This window comes from Plecotus auritus (assembly GCF_963455305.1).
Source record: "Plecotus auritus genome assembly, chromosome: 2".
NCBI classification, from domain to species: domain Eukaryota; kingdom Metazoa; phylum Chordata; class Mammalia; order Chiroptera; family Vespertilionidae; genus Plecotus; species Plecotus auritus.
The window spans coordinates 29,919,061-29,942,221 of record NC_137771.1 but is presented as its reverse complement, the minus strand read 5'-3'; the positions used below and the strand labels follow the sequence as shown (position 1 = coordinate 29,942,221).

Below are 23,161 nucleotides of genomic sequence, written 5' to 3'. Positions count from 1 at the left end.
TGCAGGATTTGGGTTGTTAAATTTTTCATGTGAGTTATTTTAGAGAGTTTTAAATTTTAATTACTTAGAAGCTTTCAGTTGGGAAAAAAAAATTTTTTAAGTCAAGTCAGTCAACCTGCCTTCTCTTTTCGCTCTGACATGAGCTAGAAAATTACTTTGTGCTTTATTAAATGCTTGCTCCATGCCAGACACTGTGCTAGACTCTAGGGACTCCAGTATCTCACCTTCTTCCATGACCTCCTATGTCCTTCCAGCTCTCCTACCCACTGACTCCCACTAGATCTGCTTTTGACCGCAGAGAGCTCGCCAGACTCTTATTTATCCTTTTTTCCCTCCTCATTGCCTGCAACCCCCCTCAACACCCTAGTGATATTTTTTGCCTCCTGGCATAGCTTCCCTGAGAATCTATGACCTAGATTGGCCCCATGCTATAATTTCTTTGTTCTTGTACAAAGTTGCTGGGGCTGCTGAAAGATAAAATGTGAAATCCTTCTGATTTGGGAAATCTAAATGGAGCTGCACATTCAACATCACTAGATAAGCCCCTGATCAGTCTCCCTACTTGCCATACTCATTGCTCCTATCTTCCAATAATCAAAATCTAGAAAATAGGGAAAGCAATCATTGCAAGCAACAAAGTATCTCAAATGCTATGATAAAAATACATACCAGATACAGGGGAGGGCTCAAGGGATTTAGCAGGCTAGACTTATAATTCATTAATTGACCTTTCCCGCAGCACTCTGGAACTCTACAAGGAATACCAGGAAGAGGCCTATACAATCAGCCTTCACCCATCTGGTCACTTCATTGTAGTAGGGTTTGCTGACAAACTACGCCTCATGAATCTACTCATTGACGATATACGTTCATTCAAAGAATACTCTATCAGAGGATGCAAAGAGGTAAAAACTGCTGGAGATAAGTGTCCAGTTTCTTGGAAAGCCAGGGCTGAAATATCAACTAACACACTCTAGGGAGGTGGGACCAAAAGGTGTCTTAGAAAACTTTAGTGGCTTTAAAAAGAAAATAATCCAGTTCTTCTCCCAACAAACTTATTGAGTGTTTGGCTCTATTGCCTTTTTCTTATTCTCACCAAAATATTTAATTGAGCCCAGCCTTGTGAGATCCCACCTGTAATAGGTCCTCTCTGTGATTGTGGAGTAATACAAAAGCATTGGAAAAGAAGACTTCCCACAGAATCAGAGTCACAGCTGGGAAGGCGAGGCTGGAGACTGGGAGAAACCCTGAAATCAGCAGAGAGGCAGTAAGCAGTCCATCAGCTTTCCCGGAGGTGACCTGCAGGAACAAGACGGTGGTCCCAGGAATCACTTCCCTACTCTGAAACTTCTACAGACAAATGAGTGCTCTACTCTGTGAACAGCAGCTTCATACTTAATGCACATGGCAGTGAGCTACAGGAATAGTTGTCAGCCAATTCTCAGTATGTTTGTACCTTGCCCCAATTCCCACCTCCACACATGGTTTCAGCCTGAACTCTTTAAATACACACACACACACACACACACACACACACACACACACACACACACTGAGTGGCCAGATTATTATGATCTCTGAACGCATAATAATCTGGCCACTCAATATATATATATTAGAGGCCCTGTGCATGAATTCATGCATGGGTGAGATCCGGCCAGCCTGACCAGGGGGAGGGGACATGGGCAGTTGGCTGGCCTGCCTGCTGGTCAAACTCCTGGTCGAGGGGACAATTTGCATATTAGCCTTTTATTATATAGGATATACACTAAGTGGCCAGATTATTATGCGTTCAGAGATCATAATAATCAGGCCACTCAGTGTGTGTGTATATACACACACATACACACTGAGTGGCCAGATTATTATGACCACCTGACATTTGTAGGCAAATTAGCCATACACTGCATTGTATGGGATATGGAAGCCGAAGGCCTGTTTGAACACCTTTGCTGTCTGCAGTTACCAAGATAAAACGTCTCCAGTTCGCATAGGAACACAAGGATTGGACAGTCGAGCATTGGAAAAAAGTCATGTGGTCCAATGAATCACGTTTCCAGTTGCATCATGGAGATGGCAGAGTGAGAATTTCACGGAAACAGCATGAAAGCATGCCCCCCACATGCATGAGTACAACCCTTCAAGCTGGTGGGGGCAGTGTTATGGTTTGGGGCATGTTTTCCTGGCATGATTTGGGCCCTTTAATTCATGTGGAACAATGTCTGAATAGCACAACATACCTAAGTATCGTTGCTGATCAAGTTCATCCTATCATGTTGATGGCGTATCCCAATGGAGATGGCTTCTTCCAACAAGACAGTGTGCCCTGCCACGGTGCTCATATTGTGCAGGAGTAGTTTCAAGAACATGAGGGAGAATTTACCTTGCTTAGGTGGCCCCCACAATCACCAGATCTCAATCCAATTGAGCATTTGTGGGATGAGGTTAAAAGAGCCATCAGGCAGCTGGTTCCACAACCATCAAATCTCACAGAACTGGACAGTGCTATTCATCAGGCATGGTGTCAGATTCCTCGCATCACCTTTCAACATCTCATGGAGTCAGTGCCAAGAAGAATCGCTGCAGTATTGAAGGCAAAAGGTGGCCCAACGAAGTACTGATGGGGTGGTCATAATAATCTGGCCACTCAGTGTATGTGTGTGTGTATATATATATATATATATATATATATATATATATTTCCCCCATTGATTTTTTAGCAAGAGTGGAAGGGAGAGGGAGAGACAGAGAGAGAAACATCAATGTGAGAGAGACACATCAATAGGTTGCCTCCCACACACGCCCTGACTGGGGATGGGGATCAAGCCTTCAACTGAAGTATATGCCCTTGACCAGAATCAAACCCAGAACTGAAGGTCAACACTCTATCCACTGAGCCAAACCAGCTAGGGCTCAGCCTCAACTCTTTGAGAAAGGGAGGATTTGACGGTAACGGAATGAGACTGCTCACTTTTTCCATGCTTGCTCTCTGGCTGTATTTCCTTGTAGAGTGCCTTTAGCAATGGAGGTCACCTGTTTGCTGCAGTCAATGGAAACGTGATTCATCTTTTCACCACCACAAGCCTGGAGAATATCACAAATCTGAAAGGACACACAGGGAAGGTAAGTCTGTGTGGAGGAGCACAGAATCCAGCATTATGCTAGCTAGCCAATGGGGAATAAGTGATGAAAAGAGAAGGAATAAGTGATGAAAAGATTCCTTTTCTCTTGGAGCTCATTATCTACTTGGGGGAAGAGACAATAAAACAAATGCACAGACAAATTTAATTACTAGTTGCAATAAATTCAATGAAAGGAAAACATGAGGTGTTATGAGAGGAAATAATGAAGGAATTGGCATAATGAAGGAAACTGGGTGTTCACAAAGGCTTGGTCCTAAAGGAATGGGTAGGGATTAACCACACAGAGCTGGTGGGATAGTCATTGCAGATAGGGCTCCAAAGACACTGAGGTGGGCGATTGCATTGTGTGTCAGAGGAACTGAAATGTCTGTGGGGCTGGAACATGGGTATCAGGATAAAACTTGGGGTGAGCTGAGATTGGAGAGGTTAGCAGAGTCCCAACTACATGGAACCTTGTAGACGTTTAAGGATTTTTATACTTTATCCTTGTTCCTCGAAATCACTGAGGACTCTCAGGGCAGAGAATGATATGTCCAGATTTGCATTTTAAAAGCTTACTTTGGCTACAGAGTAAAGATGCATTTAAAGAAATAAGGATGTCTACATGATAGAAGATAGTATTTTGGGCCAGGGTGGAGGTGGTACAGATAGGAAAAGTGGATGAATTCAAAAGATATTTAGGAAGTAAAACCAATGGTTAATGAAGACAGAGTGGATATGGGGCATGAAGAAAAGGGAGGGGCCAAAGATTAAAAGGGTTAAGAAGATGTCAGCAAATGAATTTGGAGAGAAAAAGCAATAGAAAAAGAAAGGCATTCTAGACTCGAGGATGTGTTACAGATGATAGAATGGGAGTATAAAATAGGATGGTGGCTTGTGGTTTCTATGGCTGGCACATTGGGCACACTTGAAGAGTGATAGGAGAAAGAGCTGGAGAAACTGTCTGTATCATAGAGTGTTGTATGCCAGGCCAAGGAATTGGACATTGGTCTGTAGGTGATGAGAAACAACTGAAAGGATTTAAGAAAGGTCATAATGGGTTCAGAAAGGTAATTCTGCAGATGGTATTGAGGTTGACTTAGACAGGAGGAAAGTTGAATGATGGAGACCAGCTAGGAAGTGAGGATGAAAGATGAGTTAGGAACTAAACCATGGCTTTAGTAGTAGGGACAGAGAGAAAAGAAAGATATTAAGTCCCATTTGGACATATTATGTTTGACATGTCCAGGAAGTATTGAGGTCAGGAAAGAAGTCAAGGCTGAGAATTAAGATTCCGCGGATTAGGGTGGAGTAGATTAGATCACCAGGGGCCTGTGTGGAATCTGAGAAGAATCTTGGGCAAGAGACAGATGTCCAACGTTTAAAGGATTGTTAAAAGAACAGAAAGACTCAAGTGAAGGTACAAAGAGAACCTGGAATCAGGGACTTGTATCAAAGAGGCCAGGGAACTAGTTCCAAAAGGATAAAGCGGTCACTGGCATGGAATGTCAGAGAGAGGTCCTGCAAAGACTAAAAACTGACCACTGACTGTAGCCATGGAAGTGCTGTAAATACGAGCGTTACTGAGAGCTGCTTTGCAGTGGGGTTGGTCTCTAAGCGACTGTGGAGATGGTCACCTGATGTTGTACACTGTGTCCTGCTCCAAATAAAGTAGTCCCCTCAAGCAGAGCTAGAGAGCTCTTGTTTTATGGCCTGACCATCCCCTGGGCAGAATCCCTGCTCTACTTTTTCAGGAGTGACACCTTCAGTCTGAGTGGCACTTGCAGAGGGGAAGGGATGGAAGCTCCTGGTCTTTTCAGCTCTCCCCTCATGATTGGGAACCAACATCCTCAGACCCTCCATATTTTTGGCCTCCTACACTTGGAGTAGAGCTTCCACCAACAGTGGGGACTGGCTGGGGGAAGGGAGACCAGTCCTCTTGGCCATGCCTGCCTAGAATAGAGCTTCTGAGTAGGGATAAGAAACACTAGCTGTCTGCCCTTCCCAGGGTGACACCGTAGCCAAAGACTGAGATCTGGAGGGAGAGGGAGCCCCATCTTTTGGGCACACCTGCCCAGAGTGCACAAGAATAAAATTCTTGGAGCAGAGGAAGGTGAAGGAGCAGGTCATGGCTCAAATGCCACAGATTGTTCTTACTGAGGCTGAGTAGACTTACTTGAAAGAATGTTTTTACATTTGCTCTATACCCTTAGGACAGTGGTCGGCAAACTCATTAGTCAACAGAGCCAAATATCAACAGTATAACTATTTAAATTTCTTTTGAGAGCCAAATTTTTTAAACTTAAACTTCTTCTAATGCCACTTCTTCAAAATAGACTCGCCCAGGCCGTGGTATTTTGTGCAAGAGCCAGACTCAAGGGGCCAAAGAGCCGCATGTGGCTCGCGAGCCACGGTTTGCTGACCACTGCCTTAGGACAATTTCCAGAGACTTTAAATAATTGCTTGTATTATTTTTAACAGTTATCTACTATTTTTGTAACTTCCTGTGAATATACAATTATTTCCCCCCCAAAAAAGTATTTTATTAAACATAGTCATAATTGAATAGTTGTAGCATTATAGGAACCATTATAATTTAGTCTTGCCATTCTAAGGTAAAAAGGACATGGGAGTATTTCGTCTACCATATTTTGCAAGCATCTTGGCAAACAGTATTAGTATTCTGTTTTGTGCTTACTGGAGGGTGCGTACCAGGAAAGGACATTCTGCCGCAGTCTAGTGGAACACGTGAAGAGTTCATACGCCTCTTCCATGTGAGGGCCGTGCATGTGTGTGTGTACCCTTCACTGAGCATGTCTTCATCCCCTGCAGATTCGTTCCATTGCGTGGAATGCAGATGACAGCAAACTGATTTCTTGTGGCACAGACGGTGCTGTATATGAATGGAATCTGTCCACAGGAAAGAGAGAGACAGAATGTGTGCTCAAGTCCTGCAGCTACAACTGTGTAACCGTCTCCCCTGATAGCAAAATTATCTTTGCTGTTGGATCTGACCATACCCTCAAGGAGATCGCCGATTCTTCCGTGAGTCTGCCTGCCCCTGCCCCGCCTCTGAGCTGCTGCACTGACCTGCAGGGGGCAGCCCCTACCGTTACAGCAGAAAGAGGGTTGTGAGAACAGGGTCTCTTCTTCATGGAGTCACACCTGGCTCCCCATTCCTTTTCGGTCATCTCGATTCTTGTTACTTCTGGAGTTTTCTGCCCAGTGCCCTACCTGACTGGGCTAAATTGTAGGGCCCTTTTTCACTTGGATTTTGCTTGCTATCTAGACCTTCTCTCCACCCTCCAGGCATGGAGCTCTGCAGCATTTCGAACCTGCACCCTTACTCTAGATCAGCCCTTACTTTCCTGGGGTAAAAGCAAAGCTGTAGTTATTGCTGTCACCTAGGCTTGCCACCGTATTCATTTGAGACCCCCCCAACTCTGAAATGGTGGCAACAGCTCCCAATAGTTGAGGGAGGAGAGAAGAGCCCAGCAAGGACGCCTCCTACTCATGTGGCTGTGTCCTTCTCCAGGAGCCCAGCAGCTGCTGGTCTTCATTGATTTCTCTCGCTTTCCTTTGGTGCTCGTCACTCTCCGGGTCCTGATATCTGGGGAAGGACAGAGACACCACGGCAGCAAACTGACCTGAGGCAGGTTTCCCCATGATCGAAACAGCTTGGAGCAGGCTGCCTCACCACTGTGCCCCAGGTAGCTTAGTCCTCGTTCTGTGGTGGCTTTCACAGTGCGGCACCAGAACAAAGCTCTGGTAGGGCAGAGCCATGGTTCTCCCTTCTTGATATGCCTACCAGCCAGCATCCACTGCACGGCCCAACGCAAACATTTGATCAATGTTTGGTGGGTAGGCACATGGGTGGGTGTGGGGGTGATTTAATATGTGCAGGAATGAGTTCCTTGATAGTATAGCTTTGTTTATGTAATGGACATGAATGAATGCTTGCTGATTGCATTTATGATCCACATCCTGTTCTGCATTTGAGGTGCATGGTAATATAGCAGCCAAGGGCAAATACTCTGGAGCCCTATGCCACTTTCTAGGTGGGTGAGTTGAGGCAAATAGCCTACCATTTCTGTGACTCTATTTCAAGGGTAACAGTTACTCCATCAAAGGGGTTTTGTGAGGATTTAATGAGTTACAACATATAAAAGCCATAGAATGATGCTTGGCACCTAGTAGGTGCTGTTTGAAAGTTTCCCTTTATTAGTGTTATTCCTAACTTGTAGAACTGTTTATCATCAATCAAGCAGCCAAGAAATATTTAGTTTGTGCCTTTTATGTGCTAAGCACTATTGCAGATGCTGTCAGAAATAGGAGACCCTTTTATTTAAATCCTCACTTGATATTTTGTCCATTGATTTTTAGAGAGAGTGGAAAAGAAAAGGAAAGACAGAGAGAAACAGCAATGTGAGAGAAACACATCAATTGGTTGCCTCCTGCACGTGTCCTGACCAGGACCCTGGCCAGGGAGGAACCTGCAACCCAGGTACATGCCCTTGACCGGAATCAAACCTGGGACCATTTGGTCCGCAGGCCGATGCTCTATGCACTGAGCCAAACTGACCAGGGCGACACATATTTTTTTTTTTTAAATATATTTTTATTGATTTTTTACAGAGAGGAAGGGAGAGGGATAGAGAGTTAGAAACATCGATGAGAGAGAAACATCGACCAGCTGCCTCCTGCACACCCCCCACTGGGGATATGCCCGCAACCAAGGTACATGCCCTTAACCAGAATCGAACCCGGGACCTCTCAATCTGCAGGCCGACGCTCTATCCACTGAGCCAAACCAGTCAGGGCGACACATATTTTTTTTTAAAAAATAAGTTTTTATTGGTTTCAGAGAGAGGGAGGGAGAAGGAGAGAGAGACAGAAACATCTATGATGAGAATCATTGATCGGCTGCCTCCTGCATGCCCCCTACTGGGGATTGAGCCCATAACCCGGGAATGTGCCCTGACCGGGAATCGAACCTTGACCTCCTGGTTCATGGGTCAAGGCTCAACCACTGCGCCATACTGGCCGGGCAGAGACATATTTTTTAAATATAGAACTTGCTCTAACATTGCTATTAGAGGAGAGGAAGAGAATGACTTGGGAAACTGGGGACATGGCTCACCCCTCACACTGAACAGAGCTGTCTTTTCTCTAGGTCCTTCGGGAGATACCAGCATTTGATGTCGTCTACACAGCCATTGTTGTCTCTCACTCGGGGCGCATGATATTTGTGGGTACCTCAGTGGGAACCATACGTGCAATGAAGTACCCTCTGCCTTTGCCGAAAGAGTTCAATGACTACCAGGCCCATGGTGGTCCTATCACCAAGGTGAGAGAGTCCCCCTCTCTTCAGGGGCCCAGTCCCAGAACCAGCTGTCAGTAGATCCATTTGATCCTGTCCCCACATACTTTCTTCACCCCATCAACCCTGCAGTGTCTTTTCTGTCTTCTTATTCATTTAGCCATCCATTCAATAGACATTTATCGGCTATTAATATTCTTTGTTTAACCTAATCACAGAAATTTATCCTAGGAAATAATTGGATGCACCTAAAGATTTATGCACAGATTGTTCACCACAATATTATGGATAATAAAGGGCCGTTTGAGAGATGCTGGAGGTGCCTCACCCAGACCTCCTCTCCCCGGCCAGGGCATTCCTCCCCGCTCTGAGTGTTGGCTGATGACAGCTCTCCATCTCCTCCACAGAAGTGCCCTGGACTAAAAGGAGTCATAGCCCAGGAGATGAGCCCTCCCCCATCCTGAGACCTTCCTGGGGTAACAACATGAGCTCACATTTGTAAATTGTCCCTTCATTCTCTCTTCTAAAATAGCAGTGTTTCTATTTACATGGAGTTCTGAAGAACAGGCCCTGGGAGAATGTGTAGCTCCTTCCCCAACCCCTCTTACTCCAGATTGAACACCACCAACACCTGAGGCTTTTTATTAGGTCCCAAATTCGATTGGCTTGCCTTAGACACTATCCTTACTAGGAAAGGATTTTTCCTTATAAACTGGAACATTCCTGTATTGAGCCAGTTCTTGTTCCAAAGCAAATTCCTATGACATAGTCCCTCCCACCTTCCCTTCAGATCTACTAAGTTTTATGGATAAGATGTTTAGTTTTCTGATTATAAAAGCAATGCATGTTTATTTTAGAAATAAAAATCCTCATAATAATATCATCATTAATAATTGGGTGCATTTGAAACGTCTACTCTTTTATGTATATAGTGTGTGTGTTTTACAAAAATTGAGTTTATACTATATATACACTCTTTTGTAGCCTTTTTAAAAAACTTAATGCTATTATAAGCACTTTGCTATATTCAGTATTTAAATTGTCCTCAAAAGCATGATTTTAGTAGCTACACAAATACTTTTTCATGTGATGAACCATAACTTATTTAATTCTTCTCTTATAACTGGGTATTTAAGTTACCTTATAAATGCTAATGAGTATCCTAGTCTACAGATTTCCAAGGGCATCTCTGATTATTTCCTGAGGCTAAGTCCCTAGAATTCCTGAGGGCAAGAGCATGGCCATCTTTAAGGTTTTTGACACATGCTGCTGATTGTGGGAAGATATTTTCAGAGTTGGCTCTTTCGTTTTTTGTGTTTTATTTTGAAACTAGTGGCCTGGTGTACGAAATTCATGCACTCGGTGGGGGGGATCCCCCAGCCTGGCCTATGCCCTGTCACAGTGTGGGAGCCCCGCGATCCATTGCCCTAAAGAGGTAGGCCCCACCCACCCATCCGGGGCTCCTCGATGGATTGCCCCAAAGAAGTAGGCTGGTGCCAGGGGAGACCGGGGGCGGGCCCACAGCGGAGGCCTCCCTCGGTGCGCACCTGCCTAACTCCCAGTGCCGGCGCCCAGAGACAGAGGCCTCCGCTGCCACCCTGCCTCCAGGCCAGGCCCGCGGCGGAGGCCTCCCTCTATATGCGCCTGCCTAACCACCCCCCCTCCACGGCCCTGCCCCCATCCCCAATGCTGCAAGGCCCTGCCCACACATACCTGCTGTGCATGCTGCCTGCTGAGCGGTTGTGATGTTATGGCATCTCAGACAATTTGCATATTCCTCTATTATTATATAGGATAATAATAGATGCACAGGAAATTTTAAAGATAGCATAGAGGTCCTGTGTACCTTTCACCCAGTTTCCCCTAGTAGTTACATCTAAACTGACAATAGTACAATACCAAACCAGAAACTTGACATTGGGACAATATGTGTATGTAAGTCTCTGCCATTTTATCTCATGCATAGATCTATGTACCCACCACTGCAATCAAGATACAGAACTAAGCCACCATCCAAAGAGCTCCCTCATGCTGCCCTTTTATAGTCACCCCAGCCCCCTCCCACCCCCAGCCTTAGTCCTTGACAACCACTCTTTTGTTTTCTATTTCTAACATTTGTCATCTTGGGAATGTTACATAAATGGAATCACATGTATGTGACCTTCTGAGAGTGGCTTTTCCCTTTCAGCCTAATGTCCTTAAGATCCCTCTAAGGTATTTCATGTCTCGATAGTTTATTCCTTCTCACTGCCGAGTGGCGTTCCACGGTAAGGCTTTGCCATAGTTTTCTCAACCATCATCTATTGTAGGACATTTTTATTTCTCCCAGCTTTGGGCTACTACAAATAAAGTTGTCTGAACAATTATGTACAAGCTTTTGTGTGGACCTAAGTTTTCATTTCTCTGGGATAAATGCCCAGGAGTACCATTGCTGGATCATATTGTAAATATATGTTTCATTTTTTAAGAGCCTGTCAGCTATTTTCCATTCCCACCAGCAGTGCACGAGAGAGTCAGTTTCTCCACATCATTGCCAGCATTTGGTGGTGTCACTATTTGTAGTTTAGCTGTTCTAATGGATGTGTGGTGATATCTCATCATGGTCTTCATTTGCAGTTCCCTAATGGCTAATACTGTTGAACACCTTTTTGTGTCCTTATTTGCCATCTGTATGTTCTCTTCTGTAAAATGTCTCCATATCTTTTGTCCACTTTCTAGTTGGATAGTTTGGGCTTTTTACTGTTGAGTTTTGAGAGTTCTCTGTACAGTCTAGATAATAACTGACTCTTAAAATTCCAAATCTATAGTCTGGCTCCTTTTATTAATTACCAGGACCCCGTGAGGGCTTCTGTGTCATTCTTACCCAGCATTGCATCTTCCTCCCCATGAGCTGTGCCTGGGATTGCATGCGGGGAGGCCTTGCACAATAGCCAGTCCTGTCATCCAGGGCCTCAGAGAGCCTCCTCTTCGTGGTCTTTTTCTCAGATGTTGCTCACCTTCGATGACCAATTCCTGCTGACAGTCTCTGAGGATGGCTGCCTGTTCACCTGGAAGGTCTTTGATAAGGATGGTCGGGGAATCAAGCGAGAGAGGGAGGTGGGCTTTGCCGAAGAGGTGCTCGTTACTAAAACAGACATGGAGGAGAAGGTAAGAATTGGATCTGATGAAGAGGGATGTGGAAATTCCTTGCAGATTGCGTCCAAACTCCTGGGCTGGCATTCGAGGCCCTCTACAGCATGGCTGCACCTGTGCCCAGAGCTTGCTGCACATTCTCTGCCCACATGGCCATGCTGCCCTCCTCACTGGCCCTTGGTCTGTTCCCACCGCACCTGCCTGTCATTCTGCCACATGGTCATCTTATGCTGTGCCCTGGCTTTTCTCTTCCTACTCTTTGAGGGTGGGAACCATGACATACAATTCTTTTGTATGACCAACAGTTTCTAGCCCCTGGAAGGCAATCAATAAATACTGATAAAACTGAACTGACACACTCAATATCCCAGTTGTATCTGTGAAATGTAATAACTGCTAATATATGAAACCTTTTTTTTAAAAAAAGGAGGTATTTATAAAACATTCCTGAAACCCATTCCTCTTAATAAAACAATAAAAGTAATAGCCAACATTTTTTTAGTTTGCCACTAGGCACTGTGCTAATTATAAGCATTTTCTCATTTAAAACTCACTAGTATCTATGAAGAAGATACTACTGTTATTCTCCCATGTTTCAAGAAATGGTTTCAGAGAGGTTGAGTGATGTGTCCGAAGTCACTGAGCTAATAGGTTGCAGGACCAGAGTTCTGATTCAGATTTAGTCTAGAGTCCATTCCCTTTATCCCAAAGGGCCTTCCCTCCTGTTCATGTAAAACTCCATCCAGACGTGTTTTGAGGGCTTCGAGTGCATAGCTGTGCCTCACTCCCTAAGGGAGGAGCTGAATGGATGATAAACTCAAGAGGCTTGCGGCAGATGGGAAAACTATGCACTTGGTGCTGTTCACCCAGAATCCAAAGTGCATTTACCGAATACCTACTGTTTACTAGGTGCTGGGGATGCCTGTGTGAAACAGGCATGACCCTGTGATCAGGAAACTCACAGTCAAATGAGGGGTGGAGACAAGTAAAACCATCAGATCAGCAATGCCGAAATGGCCCCAAAGCAGGATGATGGGACCCTCGCATTTTCTTTTTCTGGGGGTCCCTCCTGGAGCTCCCTGGAACTTTCTGCAGGAAAGGCACAGTGGAAGGGGAGGAGGGGGAGAGCCTTTGAGAGTTGGAGTCTGACCTTCTGCAGGCAGGCAAATAGGTTTCCTCTTCCTTCTCTGTTTTCTTCTCTCGTCCTCCCAGAGGGGAGGGGAAGAGACTAAATAGGAGACACCAGCCAGCACCGAAAGTCCGAGGTTTCTGGGCTGCCGCCTGCCCCCTCCCCCAGCTGGGAAATGGTGTATGCACCGCTCATCCCGAAACTCCCTTTGTCCACAAGACCACGTTCTTATTATTCCTGTGAGCCTCTCTGACAGCTCCTTCCTGGCTCTTCCTCCTCCTGACCTTTAAAAGTCACATTCCCAGACTTCCCAGCTTGCTTGCTTGCTTTCTTTTTTTTTTTTTTTTTTTTTTTTTTTAAATATATTTTATTGATATTTTACAGAGAGGAAGGAAGAGGGATAGAGAGTCAGAAACATCGATGAGAGAGAAACATCGATCAGCTGCCTCCTGCACACCTCCCACTGGGGATGTGCCCGCAACCAAGTTACGTGCCCTTGACCGGAATCGAACCCGGGACCCCTCAGTCCGCAGGCCGACGCTCTATCCACTGAGCCAAACCGGTTTTGGCACTTGCTTTCTTTATATTCTATGACAGTCGATGTCACTCTCTCTCGGGCCATGATTTACCCACTCATTCAGCCATTCATTTATTCATTCATGCAGCTGGTATTTACAGAGGTGTCTGCTGTGTACCAGACACTGTACTAAGGTCTAGGATCACAGAAATGAAGGGCAGAGAGGGCCCTTTAACTTACAGCCTGGGAGGAAGTATAGGTGAAATTTAAAAAGGGAATTAAGGGTGTATTGGGCGTTATGAAGGCACAATGCTGTGGGGGCACCGGGGAGGAGACCCTGACCCAGGCCAGGTGGTACCAGAGGAAGTGAGCCTTGGATGGAGCCTTCCAGAACAAATGGGGAAGGATCTTAATACGGAGGAATAAGTGTGTGCAGAGGGATGACAGAGGGTTACTCTGGGGAAGATTCTCCTGGCTGGGGGTGGTGCGGGGGGAGGTAAGGGGATGGCACTGGAGAAGAGAGGGAGTGCGGGAGTGGGGTGCAGATGCTGCAGAGAGATTGTGAGGGGCCTTTTATGCCCTGATTTAGACTTCGGACATTGTTCCTAAGGACCCACGGATGGACTTGATAGATTTGTGTCTTGGAGAGACTACTCTGCAGCAGCATAGAGAAGGGACCGAGGAAGGACGATGAGCAAGTACTTCATGTCAAATACCCGATCACCCCACAATAAATGTAGTCCCCTCGTCCAAGGCAGATCCCCGGGGTCATTTATTCACTTGATAAACATTTTTTAGTGCTGACGATGTTGTGGTCCTGTGCCAGGCTCTGAGGATAAAGCAGTGAAGCAAGACAGGCCAAATGCACCCACAGAAACCGTCTAGCCAGAGAAACAGTCATCCCCAGTCCTCTCACCTTCTCCTCACACCTTCACCCACACCCAGTCAGGCCCCACGTTCCCTAAAATCTCTCTCGAATCTTTCCATTACTCTCTGCTCCCCCTACCCCACCAATAATCAAGCCTCTGCCATCCCCACAGGCCTGTGCAGTACCCCTGCCTTCAGTCCTCTGATCTAGCCCGTGCTGCACGCTGCCATCAGAGAGGTCTTTCTAAGGCCAAAGTCAGCTTAATCAGGTTAGACAAGGGCCTTCGGAGGCCCTGTAGGTAAAATCAAAATTTCTTAGCACGGCTTACAGGGACCTTGATGGTCTGACCCAGTCTCAGCCTCCTCGCTCACCCTCGGCCTCCTATCTCACCAAATCGCATACAGTGCCCTGACCAGGCATCCTCCCTCTTACCTTCCTGACTTTGTACATGCAACTTGTGTCATCTCTTGTCTCAGCACCTCCTGTGTGCCAGGTTCACACTAGTCCACTGGCCAGGAAGTAGGAAAAACAGACCAGAAGAGATGAATGGGGGTGCACACACCAGTGTTCTCGCCTCCTCTGTCATCAACATTAACTCTTTTTTAAATGAGGGGGTGTGTAGTGCAGTATTTTTATAAAACTGTGGCAATGGCAAATACTGTGGATTGGAAGAAGACATTAGATATAGGAACCAGGAAGTTGGAAAGACTTAGGACTTACATTAAAGTATTAACAGTGAGGCCAGGCAAAGAATAACAGACCCTGAGAGGGACAAATGAACAGTCCTCGGAACCGCCCAGCTTTGGGCACTTATCACAATTCATAATGCTGTGTGTATTCTCTGACTGTAAGTTCCATGGGGCAGGAAGCATGGCTCAACAAATGTTTTCGGATGCCTGCTAGGTGTTGGGCACTGTTCTAGGTACTTGGGATATATCAATGTATAAGGCCAACAAATATCTCAGACTTCTTGGAACTTAATTCTAGTGGGGGAAGAAGACAAAGACAATAAACAAAATGATAAAGTATATATTAGAAAGTGCCAAGATGTAAGGAAATTATTTAAAGGAGGGCAGAGTTGGGGGGAAGGGTGGTCATGAGTACTGGGAATGAGAAGGGGAGAGTAGAAGGATTAAGTGGTGTGGTCCACATAGACCTCACTGAGCAGGTGCCATTTATTCATGTTTGCAGGAGATGGTTATTAGCATAATGCCTGGCACACAGCAGGGCTCACTGAATGTATGTTGTGAGGGTAGAGGAAGAAGCTCATATGTCTCCTAGTCTTTAGTCTGTGTGTCTTGTGGGGGATGATGACAAGTTCTAGTTGAAGACACTTGAGTTGGAGGCTAAACAGAGGTGTCGGTCTCAGAGAGCTCAGGGCCACAGGTATAAATAGTCCAAGTCACTCTCACTGTCAGTGTTCTTGATCCTGTGTCCTTCTCCCAAAGGCTCAGGTCATGTTGGAACTGAAGACTCGTGTGGAAGAATTAAAAATGGAGAATGAGTATCAATTGCGACTAAAGGATATGAACTATTCTGAGAAGATTAAGGAGCTAACTGACAAGTTCATCCAGGAAATGGAGTCCTTGAAAACGAAAAACCAGGTCTGTTTGAGAGACAAAACCAGCAACCACAAATATCAAGAAATCTTCTTTTCACTCCCATGTACTCAAGGTGAAACTGGTATATGCTCATGCAATAAGATCCATGACAATGTGTGATTTGAAAGCATAGCTGATAACATCAGAAACGATTATGAAAAAGTGCTAAGTGAAAAGCAAAATATAAAACTCTATAGTGAATATTATTAAATTAAATAAATACACATGGAACAATTTTTTAAGAAAATAGTTAACAGTGTGATTATCTCTGGAAATTGGAATTATGAGTAATTTAAATGTTCTTTATACTTTTATATAATTTCCAAATTATCCTCAATGAGAATATATTACCTTTATGGTCAAGAGAAATTTATTTTAAAATAAAATAAAAAGGTCACAAGGAAAAGTAAGTATAGAAAGAAAAAAGCTAGCAGAATACTGATCTCCGGATTGTCAGTAGGTTAAATAAAATTAGTCTAAATGGTCTTCCTCTGGTTAGATTTGGTCCAGGACTCTCTCAGAATAATTTCTTTGTTCTGCACTCATCTGCCTGGCCCTTCATCCCAAACTCCCTATTTTTAGCTCAAGGGATATTTGTTATTTTAAGTTATCTCTGTGGGTCACACAGTTTGGCAAAAAAACAAACAAAAAAACAAACCACACACACAATCCACACCTGGCTGTTGATTTTATTATTTCATTCACTTGGTCATCACACTGATTTGGTGCCCTCCATGAGCTAAGCACAAACTTAGGTGCTGGAGATGGCACCGCCCTGCCTGTGAGGAGCTTCCTGCTCTGTGAAAGGAAACACTTCCTTAGACGCTGACACATTAACATATCCAAGGATTTTGTTTAAAAATGTGCTAACAGAGAATTCCACTGAATCCTTACCTTTTTCACCCCCAAATGCATTTGCTGCATGTCCAAAACTGAACTCATTAAGACCCACTTAGTAGAAGCATATAAATAGTGAAAATATAGAACTTTCAGACCAGAATGTAATGTAAATAAAAAGTGGTAGCTTGGTCACTGCTCATAGAACAGCGCTTGGAACAAAACACGGGCTTGGGAAATGTTTGTGGGCGAAGGTGGACGTCACTTGTAAAATGTGTTCTCACCTCAGCAGTGCTTTCAGCAGATGTGTAGAAATGAGAACATTTGACCCTGTGTTTTAGGTTTTAAGAACAGAAAAAGAAAAGCAGGATATATTTCATCGTGAACGCATGGATGACCTCCTGGACAGACAAACCCGGGAACTGCAGGACCTGGGTGAGTCCACAGTGGAGGCCACATGGGCAGAAGGTAGCAGATGTCTGAGAGTCCCCAGACCCGGCAGAAGTCCTGGATGGTGAGGCTTTGTCTATAAACAGGCTGCCTTTATCCCCTGGAACTCACCGTGGTTTTCACTCCTGTGTATTTTACTCATTCATTAAACACGGATTAAACACAAGCCAGTAGGAGATACTGAAAAGTGCAGGTTTGGAGCCTGATCTACTGTCCCAGACTCGCCAAGTACTTGCTGGGAGCTCTGGGGAGTCACCTAACCTCGCCAGGCCTCAGTTACTCCTCTGTAAAATGAGGGTACTACTATCTATTTTGCACACTCAAAATAGATGTTTCTTCTTAGCCCTGAACCCACAAGCATCCCATCTGCATTTTCCTCAAACCCTTGCTACCTAGGCAGCAAAGTGGAGAGGGTTTGGCTGCCTAATGAGATGATGGAATTGTGGTCAGGAGAGGAAGACAGGCGGGCTCTGGATCTTGGCTTTGGAGGCAGATGTTCTAGCTGGTGCTGGAAGCGGGTGGAAAGCACCCAAGGCTCCTAGGTGTCCCTGAGGTTGGTGCCACTGTCTCACCTTAAACACCTTCCTTGCTTCTCTTCAGAATGTTGCAACAACCAAAAGTTGCTTCTGGAGTATGAGAAGTACCAGGAATTGCAGCTCAAGTCCCAAAGGATGCAGGAGGAGTATGAAAAACAGCTTCGGGATAACGATGAGACCAAGAGCCAGGCCCTGGAGGAGCTGACTGAGTTTTACGAGGCCAAACTACAGGAGAAAACCGGCCTTCTGGAAGAGGTACTCACAGGAAGAACAACCCAAGAGCTGTGGGAAGCCTCACCTGACCTCCTCCCCCAACTTCCTTTCAGCGTGTGTGCCCTTCGACCTCTGTTTCATACATTTGTTTGTCTGTAGACCAGGGGACTCACTGAGCCAGGGGGTGCTCTGGTTTTGAGACTAAAATTCCTTGGACGGACTAAGTGCATGCCTATTTCTATCTTAGCTGTACCCTCAAGCTTTAAGAATTAGGGACACCTTTCTAGAAGAAGCTTATAGAACCTGGAGAGGAACAAGGGCCCGGAATGATGGGGAAGGTGGCTGTCTGAAGCCCCTAAATAATGTCTATGTCTTACAAAATGAAGTCATTTCTTTGCTGGCTTAGCAAAGACAAAGAGTGTCTTGTTGGTTTACCAGCCTGAGTGCTGGGTGACCAAGAAAAATAAAACATGAGGCCTGGTTCTCAGCTAGGCGAGAGAGCCGGTCACATTCATGGCCACTCATAAAGGTGTGCACACAGATGAAGGGCACCGACCACACTGGCCTGGGAGGTCAGGGAAGGATCGCAGGAGCTCACGTGATCCAGGGGGAATGTAAGTTACATGACCAGGAGCCTGGGAAACGCAGGAGTAAAGGGCACCCAGGCAGAGCAATGGGGTAAATGCTCAGGCAGTGTGCATTGCCAAAATACCTAGTTTCCCAAGATGAAGAGAAAATTGAGAGAGGCCAAATGGCCTCCTTTTGGCATGAAATGGTGGCAGGTGGTGTGCTGAGAGTGAGGGGCAGGAGAGTCATGAGGTATGGAGTAATTTTTGAAGAGAACGAGGCAGAGCTCTGCCTCTAGGGATATTGAATCCACCCAGAGGGAAGAGAGGCTGGCCTTCCTCCTGCACCTCCCACACTGATCACAGTGCATTTCTTCTTTTGAGTCAATAAGATTTCAACTCAGAACTTTCCTTGGAGCCTCCACCTGGCACACCATCTTAACTAACCTGGCTGGGCTGCTGTTATGCCTTAGCAGCATCTACCAGGAACAGAGCAGGAGTTTGTGGGCCACTTAGAACTCAGGCAGAGCTGGCCTCGCCAGGCTTCTCCCTGGCACGGGTGCGGTAATGTGCGATGGGCAAAGAGAAGCCTTTCTCAGGAGGCCACTGAGCCCAGTTTTCAAATCATCTTGTCTCTCTCAACCCTGGAAACACACAGTCCAGGGATGGCACATGCAGCCTGGGAGAGTGAGTGCCAGGATCGGCCTGGGAGGAAAGCAGTCAATGCTGATATAATTGGAAATTCCACCTCTTGGTGGCAGCGAGCAACGAGAAGTCATGCCCTAGTCACTTGCCGAACTCCACCAGGCAGAGCTCGTTTTCCCAGCATCTGAGCTCTCTGGGCTTTTACTCATTCAGCACCAATTATGGACCCGATGCTGTGCTGGCTGTTCACAGTGGTGAGCAGAGAGATGTGGTCCTGCCATTGAGGAGCTTCCATTCCAGTGGAGGACTCTGTCAAACAGGCAATTCCAGTATAGCCAAGTGATGGCGGAGTGGCAAGAAATGATGGCTGAGTCAAGAGCTAGGAGAGAGTCGAGGGAAGAGGGCTGAGACAGAGGGACAGCGTGTGCCAAGCCCAGCAACTGAGGAACATGCACGTTTGGGGGAACTGAAGTTAGGTTACTCTGGCAAGAGCTTGGGGCGGGAGTGTCAGCTGAGGCTGAGAGTGAGCTGGTGCTATAACTCGTGCACAGTCTTGTAGACCCACCTCAAGAGTCTGGACTCTATTCTGAGGACAAGGTGAGCCATGCAAGGCGTTCAAGTTGGCGGTAGCATGATCAGGTGTGCGAGTTAGAAAGCTCCCTGTGGGTAGAGAGTGGGAACAGATGGGAGGGAGGCATGACTGGAGATGGCAGGCTGGTTAGGAGGCTGAGACAGCAATCCGGGCAAGTGGCTTGGGCAGTGGTGGAGGCATAAAGGGAAGTGGATGGATTCAAGAACCATGTGGGAGGTGGAAAATCAGGGTTGATTAGATTAGAATCTGGAGGGCAGAATTAAAGGTTCACTCATTCATTCAGGTATTTTCTGCAAACCTACTGTGTGCTGGTATGTGTTGTACACTGGGAGTTCAGTGGTGGGCATGATCAACAGGGTTTCTACCCTCGAGGAACTTATATCTAATGGGAGAGACAATCAAATAATTTCACAAGTGTCCCAAGTTCGGTGAAGGAAAGATAGAGGAGGCCTGGGTGTCCATGTGAAGGCTAGAGGTAGAAGAGAGTTTGGGGGTGTTGGTAAGACAGTGGTTGAAGTGATGGGGCCGGAGGCCTAATCTGGTAGGAAAAGAAGGGAAGGTAGAAGGACAGACAGGAAGAATATGGAAGCGTCAAGGGACCCATGGCCTCCGTTTCCATTTCTATAATAACCTCAGTCTCCCATTCCCCATGTGGGGCCCCTGTGCTCATCTCGCCCCAGGCTGTCTTATCACAAGGTGTCCTGCGCCCCTTCTCCCTGAGCACACACTCTCCCTCTCTCTGAGCCAGGCGCAGGAAGATGTCAGGCAGCAGCTTCGGGAGTTTGAAGAGACCAAGAAACAGATTGAAGAAGATGAAGACCGAGAAATCCAAGATATCAAAACCAAGTATGAGAAAAAGCTTCGGGATGAAAAAGAGTCAAACCTTCGGCTCAAAGGAGAAACGGGCATCATGAGGAAGAAGGTATCGGGCTGTTCCCTCAGAGGCCTGGCGGGGCAAGGGCAGTACTGTAGGGAGAGCGAGGGGCGGCGGGTGGACGGGAGTGGAGCCTGCCTGAAGGGCCTCACCTCCAGCAAGTGGGTTAGGAAAGGAGTGTGGCCTGGTGACAGGGTTCTCTCAGCTCGCCATCAGGCAGACAGATCCTGATCACGTCCTCCAAAGGGGTAACCATCGGGGCTTTCCCTTCTCTTCCCAGGGATAGTGAGGTTCACGGTGGCACTGATGGGTGCACTCTGGGTGTTCATTTATTGGCCAGTAGGATTTAGTCATCAGAGCTACCCACCCCCCCCCCCCCATAGGAATGGAAATGAGGTCTTCTGGAGGTGAGACGGCTGGCATTCACGAGGAGGTGTCCTCAGGCTCTTGGTGCAGGGAGTCCTGGGTGGCTCCAGTTTAGACTCCATGGGTGGGAGAAGGCTTGGGGGTGTAGGATGCTTAGTTTACAGGGCATGGCAAATGTGTTTAGCCACTGATGGTTGGGATGAGGAGGGACTGAATTTATAGATCCTCATAGAATTGCCACGGTTTTCCCAAAATGTGTAGTGATAGAGAAGACAAGTAAGCAAGCCTGCGTTCCTTCCTATTAGAAATCACGCTACTACTAGTCAGTCCGGGGGATCATCATGTCTTCCCTCTTGGACGTGGCTAAGAAGACTCACCAGTTAAGGCTCAGTCTTTGTGACCCCGATGAGGCATGGATTCCAACCTTTCAAGGCTGGTGTAGTCATGGAAAACTCTGGGTCCACTTGGGGAGCTGGTCTCGGGAGCCTCCCAATGAAGACAGTCCATCATCACATAAAGGGGTGGAACTGGATCTTATCCAAACTACATCCTCCGTTTGGCCTGGGAAATTCCTGACTGACCCAAATTCTGATGGGAGCTCTTTACATTCACAGACAGTTGGGAGGAATGGAGACTGTTTCAAAGCCTTTGTTGTTGCCATTTGTATCTTTAGTTCAGCAGCCTGCAGAAGGAGATTGAGGAGCGAGCCAATGACATTGAGAGCCTGAAGGGAGAGCAGATGAAGCTGCAAGGAGTCATTAAGTCCCTGGAGAAGGACATCCTGGGCCTCAAGCGGGAGATCCAGGAAAGGGATGAGACGATTCAAGATAAGGTGAAGGCTCCTCTCCTGTCCACCCTCAACTGCAGCCTAGATGGACCCTGTCAATGAGGACAAAGTCCAAGAGAACATATTTATTTAACTCGATGAGGGATAAGCAGTCAGTAAAGTACCTACTGTGTGCTTAGCACTGGGCTAATTGCTGTAAACACATCACATTGAATTTTCCCAGCAACCCCAGCGGCCATGAGCAACCCAGTTGTAAAGCTCAGGAAACTGAGTTCCAAGTGGTTAAGTATCTTGCCCAAGACCATAAGTTAGTAGGTGACAGACTTGGGATAAGAACTTGAGTCAGCTGACTGCAAGGCCCCTGCTCTCCGCTGCTCCAGGTATCCTAGGGGGGCCATCCCCATGGACTGGGAGCAGCTCATCTGCCCCATTGCCCACTTGGAGCCCCTGGTCAGAGAGGAACTCCCTGGTGTTGGCCCCATAATTGCTGGGCACCCCAGAAGACTTGTATCACATTTTAGGATACCCTTTCTCACAAAACACTTAGAAGACAGACCCATTATATTTTGTAAAATATACCACCTCAATATCCTCCTGATTTTATATCATCCTCCTCCTGAGCAAATCCAGGCTCTACCGTTACTGTCGCATGTTTGAGAACGCACGGGCTTTTGCCTAGTTAGCTAGGTTCCAACACAGGCTCTTCTATTATCAGCCAAGGGATCCCAGGAAAGTTCTCTAAGCCTTTGTTTTCTCACCTGTGAAATGGGGCCCCTTGGGGCATCTGATGGGATGAAATGACAGTTCCTGCATGTGATTTCTACATGTGAGTGTTTATGTATATATCTGGGCATTTTTTAGAGGAGGGTTTAAATCTCTCTTCAGATTCTCAAAGAGGGTGAGGGGTTGACAAGAAAGAGGTTATACCTTCTGACCTAGAAAATTACATCAGCCTCCTGACCAGTCTAAAGGCCTTTCTTCCCACCTCCTGCCACCACACTCTGTAATTATGTCACTCTCCCTCTTAAGATTCTTCCCTAGCTCCCCATGGCCTATGGCAGGGGTCAGCAAACTTTTTTCTGAAAAGAGCTAGGTGGTATAGTGTACTCTTTGCAGGCAGTATAGTCTCTGTCACAACTACTCAATTCTGCCATCCAAATCAGCCATAAACAACCCATAAATGAATGGGCTTGGCCATGTTCCAATAAAACTATGGAAACAGGCAACAGGTCAGAATTGATCTGAGGCCCGTAGCTTGCCAACTCCTGGCCTCCTGGATAAATTCTGAACCTTTTATCCAACATGCAAGACCCTTGCCTCCTTCACCTACTTCCCTCCAGCCTCATTCTTCACTTTCCCCATGAACCACCGCCTTATTTTCAGCACCCTCAATACACACGCACCTTCCACGCCTTCTTCTGCAACACCTGTCACCGTGCAGGGTACATTGGTTGACACACCTGCTTCCCCAGCTAGTGTTTTCTCCTTAAGGGCAGGGTCTGTGTCCTATTTTTATTTAGTATCTCAGACCTTAATAAAAGGTCTTCGTTTGGTAAATGTTTGATGGATAAATAGACATAATTTTTGTGACTGTTGCCTTGCAACA

General features: G+C 46.3%; 1 protein-coding gene across 1 annotated transcript in view; it reads left to right on the top strand.

Annotated features, from left to right (window-relative positions):
• The window catches only part of CFAP57 (cilia and flagella associated protein 57), a gene marked incomplete at its 5' end in the record, with an annotated part of 56,022 nt that overhangs the window by 11,509 nt on the left and 21,352 nt on the right, over positions 1-23,161 (top strand). The window contains 10 exons of the mRNA XM_080655615.1: positions 740-905; positions 3,010-3,123; positions 5,955-6,167; positions 8,296-8,469; positions 11,428-11,589; positions 15,537-15,692; positions 16,868-16,961; positions 17,577-17,767; positions 20,277-20,450; positions 21,442-21,600. Coding sequence (XP_080511741.1) covers positions 740-905; positions 3,010-3,123; positions 5,955-6,167; positions 8,296-8,469; positions 11,428-11,589; positions 15,537-15,692; positions 16,868-16,961; positions 17,577-17,767; positions 20,277-20,450; positions 21,442-21,600 — 1,603 coding nt within the window. The remainder of the gene's footprint in view (positions 1-739; positions 906-3,009; positions 3,124-5,954; positions 6,168-8,295; positions 8,470-11,427; positions 11,590-15,536; positions 15,693-16,867; positions 16,962-17,576; positions 17,768-20,276; positions 20,451-21,441; positions 21,601-23,161) is intronic.